This window comes from Pseudoliparis swirei, chromosome 19, assembly GCF_029220125.1.
Source record: "Pseudoliparis swirei isolate HS2019 ecotype Mariana Trench chromosome 19, NWPU_hadal_v1, whole genome shotgun sequence".
Lineage (NCBI taxonomy): Eukaryota > Metazoa > Chordata > Actinopteri > Perciformes > Liparidae > Pseudoliparis > Pseudoliparis swirei.
Window position 1 is genome coordinate 12,454,359 of NC_079406.1, and position 6,532 is coordinate 12,460,890.

General features: G+C 40.6%; 2 protein-coding genes across 3 annotated transcripts; both read left to right on the forward strand.

Moving 5' to 3' along the window:
- Positions 1-533: 533 nt before the first annotated feature.
- atp5po (ATP synthase peripheral stalk subunit OSCP) lies at positions 534-3,277 on the forward strand. Its single transcript, XM_056439189.1, has 7 exons — positions 534-590; positions 886-930; positions 1,021-1,131; positions 1,330-1,459; positions 2,542-2,654; positions 2,779-2,865; positions 3,009-3,277. Exons 1-7 carry the CDS (start codon positions 564-566, stop codon positions 3,117-3,119), a joined length of 624 nt encoding a protein of 207 aa, XP_056295164.1. The 5' UTR covers positions 534-563; the 3' UTR covers positions 3,120-3,277.
- A 99-nt stretch (positions 3,278-3,376) lies between these two features.
- si:ch1073-44g3.1 (uncharacterized protein LOC797133 homolog) lies at positions 3,377-5,506 on the forward strand. Of its 2 annotated transcripts, none has more exons than XM_056439187.1 (2): positions 3,377-3,822; positions 4,049-5,506. In XM_056439187.1, exon 2 carries the CDS (start codon positions 4,052-4,054, stop codon positions 4,718-4,720), a length of 669 nt encoding a protein of 222 aa, XP_056295162.1. In that variant the 5' UTR covers positions 3,377-3,822; positions 4,049-4,051; the 3' UTR covers positions 4,721-5,506. The 2 variants fall into 2 exon arrangements, with proteins under 2 accessions (XP_056295162.1, XP_056295163.1); XM_056439188.1 differs by having other exon boundaries at positions 3,377-3,740.
- Positions 5,507-6,532: the final 1,026 nt, after the last annotated feature.

The window sequence follows — 6,532 nt, forward strand, 5'->3', positions numbered from 1 at the left end:
TGCAGTGTAACTGCTTCAATTTAGGTTGATCTTTATGTCAGAAAGGGGGTTTACTCTGTAAAGTGTTATAATGAACTTCCAGTTGTATAAATGTGCTTGATACAGAACTAGATGGTCATTCGTAAAGTGCAGACCTCTGCCAAGGCCAATCTGCTCCACAATGTAACAGGTTCTTCCTTGGCCCGTGCCTTTAATTAAGTTGCATGGTGTAGTTATCCCGTTACCCTGTCTATAAACAGACAAACAAATCTTCTGAACTGAAAATATAACCTGTCTGAAGGTTAGATTAAACAACCTTGAGGCGATATGCTATACGTTAAATGTGCTTTGAAATAAAATATACATTTGACCAAGCTTATATAATTTCCCCATTCGTCATAATGACTACATGGAGATATATTTTAATGAATAAAAAAGTGTAGTTCCCCATTTAGATAGCCTTTGACCCTCTTTCAGATCGCAACACTGTAAAGACTACATTGACCACAAGCTTCGTTAGACGCCTCCCTCTGAAGAGCACATGCGCAGTCGCGTTGTTCTACTCTGGACAGCTGGAGGAGAAAATGGCAGCACTCATGTTAGGGCAGCAGGTAAGACATTCAAACTGTTATGCTGATTATAATAATTTTATGCCATTGTTGACCGACCTATTTATGCTTAAAAGAATATCCTATTGTATTGTATTCCTTCTGGGGACAAGGAGCTAACGCTAAATGTCCAACTAATCAACACAGGTCATTGCACTTGAATGACTGCTAACGTGTTAGCTTACCAGCTAGCTGTCACTAACGTAACGCTAGCTACATGGTACAACGCGTGCTAAAAGTTAAACCAATTAAAGTTCTGGTTTCTCTGTGCTGACATCATGTATTCTTTCTATTTTAGCTCCGCCAGTTCAGCACGTCTGTGATCAGATCCAAACTGGTTAAGGTAAATGACGTCGGGCTGCACGAAGCATGACTGCTCGTTTGGTAGAAATATTGTTCGCAGTCTAGTTAACCGGTGTGTTTATGTCCGCAGTCTCCCATCGAGGTCTATGGAGTCGAGGGCCGCTATGCCACGGCTCTGTTCTCAGCTGCCAGTAAGCAGAACAAACTGGACCAAGTGGAGCAGGAGATGGGGAAAGTGTCTGTAAGTAAAAAAATAATACATGTGCTAGATAATTATCCCACGGTTTTATTCATTATTTATACAGCACATGTATTGCATATAATTGAGGAATAAAGCAATGGGATCATTATCTAATTATTTTGAAAAGGTTGCTAATTCATGCTGTTCCAACTCTAGCACATACATTTAATTGCCTATTGTTGTCATCTTGTTTTACAGGCCCTGATCAAGAATCCAAATGTTTCTTCTGTTGTCATGAATCCTCATGTTAAGCGCAGCATCAAGCAGAAGACTTTCCATGACGCTCTTGCAAAGGACAAGGTTTCAGCCATCACTCTCAACCTCATCAGTGAGTGATTACTGATTGCTGCTGTGTAGTTTAGCATGGCATCATCCTAATCATAGCTAAGTGGACCTTAGGTGGACTCTTTGAATGCATAGTGTATGTGGTTGTTTATACATCATAGTAAAAACTAAATAAGTTTGAGTCTTTTTGTTTTAGTCAATATAAGTGACATAAATAATAAAATGATTCCATCAGCACACTCCAGATGAAATACAAATACTTAATGTGTTGTACAACAAATAAGCCAAATTAATGAACATGTTTTGCACTTCCTTAAGTTTTCTAACGGGAACCAATATCCAAATTGCAGTGTTTATTCTCAGAGGTACACAAGTATGCAATATGTTTTAAATATCTTGTACACAGACCCTTTTCTCTTGTGTTTTCTAAAGTTGGAAGATGCATAGTAAAGAACCAACTCAAATTGAAATCAACTGCAACTTACAAAATCGTTGACCTCCTGTAGAGGTCACGGACCGTGTCACTATTATAAAGCTGGGGTCTTCCTTTGATCTGTCGTAGTATGTTTATATAACAATAATGATATATGTAAATGGATTTTGATTTTTAATTTGCTATTTGTAAGCTCCAAAATCCCTATTCAGTCTTCATCTGAGTGCTATATTAAGTTTGGTGTCGATAAACTAGATGATAGTGTGGATAATTTAGTCATTTCTGCCACTTTGGATTTATTCATTTAGACAAACTATCAAAGCGCACACAGACTGTACAGAACCTGATTAGTGGCCCAAATGAACAGCTGGCTAATGTAATATATTAGCCGTGTGAAGATTATAAGATTGCACTATTAGTTGAACCGTCTCTCTGCTTTTCTGCAGTTTGGTTATATTTTGGATATTCTTGCTCTACAGTTCTTGGTTGGCTTAAACTAATTAATTAAAAAATCACAATTGGTGTCTAAATTTAGATTGTGTGGATCCAGTAGTAGAGGTGAAATGTTCCGCCCTATTTATTTAAAGCAGATGGCTTTGCATTACATATTGCACCTTAAGGCAGTCAGTTGGTACTGCAGAGAAACAAAGTATTTAACTTCACTCAAACATATCCTGCTTTTTGTTTTGCAGAAGTTTTGTCTGACAATGGTCGTCTGACTATAACTGGTGATGTTATCAATGCCTTTGGCAAGATGATGAGTGCACACCGTGGAGAGGTCATCTGCTCTGTCACCACTGCTCAGGTAATAAATGGATGGACTTGCATGGATGTTCCACAACAATATTGTTAGATCTCCTATACTGCATATTGCATATATAGTGTATATATGTTGAGGGATCTTACCAGTTAATATTTATCCATTTTAGCCATTGGGTGAAGTTGATCTTGCTGACCTGAAAGTAGCCCTCAAGGGCTTTCTTCAGAAGAATGAAACTATCAAGCTGGAAACAAAGGTACAGTGTCAATGCATTATCCCAAAATTATACAAATTAGCATTTTGCAGTTGGTGTGACTTTATTTGAATATGTAAGTGAAGAGGATTTAGAAACCAGTCTGACCCTAATAATAATAATTGTAATTTCAACTGTCTTCACAGTCGGATTCTGCAATCCTGGGTGGCATGATCGTCAGTATCGGAGACAAGTATGTGGACATGTCCACTAAAAAAAAGATTCAGAAGCTGTCGAAGCTCATCAAGGAAACTTAAGTCCTGTGGACTTAATTTAGCGGAAGGTCGAAGACGACCATTGTGGGGAAACGCTGATTAATGTATAATGCTATCTGTTCTGGCATGTCAGTTGCTACATAAAATCCAGTGTCTATACTTAAGTGGATATGGATGTTAATAAAAAGTACAAAACAATGGTGAATGGTCATTGTTGTTTATATGGCACATGCACTCTCATATTTCCTATCCATTACTATGATGATGATCTTTACACATGGTTAAGTTACAGTAAAAATACTTTATGGACAATACAGGTATCATTTAGTTTGGGAATTAGGTTATCATTTTGTAAATGGATGCCCACGTTTTAGATGCGTCTTTGTTTAAAAAAACACGTTGGGTGACACTGATCTGCCTCTGAGTTTCCTGGATGTTTTGGTGCGCATGCGTGCTCGGCGCATCCTGTTTTATTACATTTTTTTCCAGTCGAAAATGGCTGCCTCTCTGTTCTAAATCTCTGCTTAAGGATTAAATGAGCATGAAATAAATTAAAGAGGAGACTGAAATCGCGGTCCCGCTTCGAGGTAGCAGCCATGGGCGCCAGGACGTAGTTCGGACGGCGTCTTCACGAAGATGTTGTGACTGCCAGAGAAGGAAAATGTATGCGATCCGAAATTAACCCTTTCCATCTATCATCCACTAACAAAAGGAACGAACTATTCATTTGACCTTCTTGAGTTAGGTAAGCTTTGGCGAAGGATAAAATGTATTTTTTCTATGCAATCTTTTGTTGTTGCAATCTGTAGGCCGAGTTTACCTCGCTTTGTCTTGCCTTGTATTGTGTTGCAACGCTAAAAGGCCTGTTGGCGCCACCAAAAGTAAACTAAAAAGCTTCTTTAGGTTTGTGTTTGTCAACATGTTTGTACACGTGTAGTTTTTCTATCTAATTTCTATATGTGTCCCAACAGAAAATGATGCATCAAGTGACCAGCAACAACGGTGACTATTGTATGAGTGGACTGGCAGAGGACTGTCATCCAGCCAGCCACTTTGATTTATGTAGCACACAGTCCAGCAAATTCTACCCCTCTCCGACAACCCCTGGTTTGCAGCTGTCCCTTGCCGGCCTAGCCCCTTTACCACAGGGCATGCATAAAGCCATGGTATGTCAAATCCAAAACACCCAGAACGACTTCCAGCCTCAGACAGTGAGAATCAGGGGCAGTGAGGCTGCAGGGCCCGATGGCTCCAAGAAGAAGAAGGGCATAGTGAAGTCAGGGCGCAGAGGGAGGCCATCAGGGACCACAAAGTCAGCTGGTTATCGTACCAGTACTGGACGTCCACTTGGAACAACAAGAGCTGCTGGGTTCAAAACCAGCCCAGGGAGGCCCCTTGGTACCACCAAAGCAGCAGGATATAAGGTCAGTCCTGGAAGGCCCCCCGGCAGCATCAAGAGTCTAGCTCGGCTCAAGAAGCTGGAGTTTGGTAGTGACGATGCCAAGAAACTGGACTTTAGCACCTGCAGTGTCCCCAAGAAACTGGAATTCACTGGCTGTGATGTTCCACCTTTTCCATACGCTATGATGGAGAAGAGACCCCTCTGTGAGTCCAGTGGCAAAGTGGATGAACCCAGCGAATAGATCTGCAGGTTACTCTCTAGTGCTCTAAAAACATTCAACAGTGTATGAGCAACAAGATGCAGAAAACATGTCTCACAAATGTTGGTGGAAATAACTTTTTTCCATTTAGAAATGGTTCTGAATGAGTGTTTGTACAGTGTTTCACATTTTCTTCATCCTCTCATAATAAATGACAATTAAAAGTATGTTATTCCAGTTTGGCAGAAATGCATGCGTATGAATTAATCACTTTAATCAGTATTGGCAAAAATAAGGAATTTTGCAGTTTGTGATTCAAACTTCACTAGTGTGACTCTTTCCCCCCTCAATCATTTTGTACCTATGTGTGACATTATTATTCTCTGCGTTTATATTTCTATGACTGGTTTCTTGTGACTTTTTTTGACATTCTCAGCAAATCTAAGTACAGCCAGTTCAACATCAGCTTTTTCCTGGGCATACATATGTGGATGTATAGTTGTCCTTTCTGTGTTGTCCAGTTCAATGTGTTTTATTTTGTGATATCACACCTAAAATGGGAACACTGCATCTTTAGCCTGCATAATAACCTTTTTAACACAGTATTTTCTGCATTTTGTGAATATAGTTTTGACTATGTCTTGTGACAGCCTTTTTTTGTACCCAAACTCACGTAATAGTCTCTTCCAGATGTCCATGTATGTTATTAATGCTGTTAATTAGGAAAGAAATGTCTCCATAAAACATGTTCTGCTTTATGATATAAGTAATACATGATAATGTGCTGTATGTGAAACCAAAATAAAAGACATTTTCTTTTCCACATAACTATTTCCTGTCAAATGTAATTCTCCCTGTGGACACCAGGGGCCCGTGTCCACAGACAATATATTCACCTTGTTATAATACCTTTATTTATCCCATGTTATAAACAATTGCGGCTTAATTACTCCCATGGTCTTACTACATCCTGTTCCACAGTGTGCTCGGAGAGTTGGTTAAAAAGAAAATTGGCCGTGTTTTAATGTAAACGCCAGACAGCTGATCTATTAGTGTGGGTGAATAAGTTACATCTCGAATCTATCTGGTGCTTCTGACTCATTCAGTCGACATGATAAGGAAATGAATCACCGAAAGATTTGAATGAACAACCCGTATTAGTAGTATTTTAAAAAAACAGAGAGAAGACATCAGCACACAGGTAACGTTGAGCACCTCTGCTGTCAAGTCGGCATCTAACTGAATGCTCTTTGTCTGATCTTCAAGGACTGGGAGCCCATTGTGCTCTCTGGGTGTATCTGTTTATGGATATGTATAGTTTGATCTGCAGCGAGCGCACCGGATCTGTATTCGGGTTATGTCAGGGCGCTTTATAATCGGAGCGAACCCTGATTTAATGCTCGCGTCCAGCCCCACTGACTCCCTCATCGTCCTTTCCTGAGCGCCTAGCGGCCTGTTTCCTCATATCAGATTCTCTGTGGAAAGGCAACATGGCGCGCGGAGTTGGTTTGACCGGAGAGGCCGTGGGGCTGTTTGCGCAGTGCAATCATTTGTGTATTCTCGATCTCCCTCCGCCACACAGGCCTGTCAGCTGAGTTTAGGCTCGGAAACAATGGGACCGACGCGAGGAAATAGGTCAAATCATCCCAACCACCCATTAGTGATTAGTATTTCATATAGCAGTTTAATACAGGCTTTACTACCACTGCCTATTATAAACTTTACCTGGACGGGCATGCGCGCGCACGTTCGCGCGTGTGTGTGTGTGTGTGTGTGTGTGTGTGTATGTGTGCGTGCCTGTAAGTGTGCGCGCGCGTGTGTGCGTGTTAGCAGGGTGAGTGTCACGGCCCTATG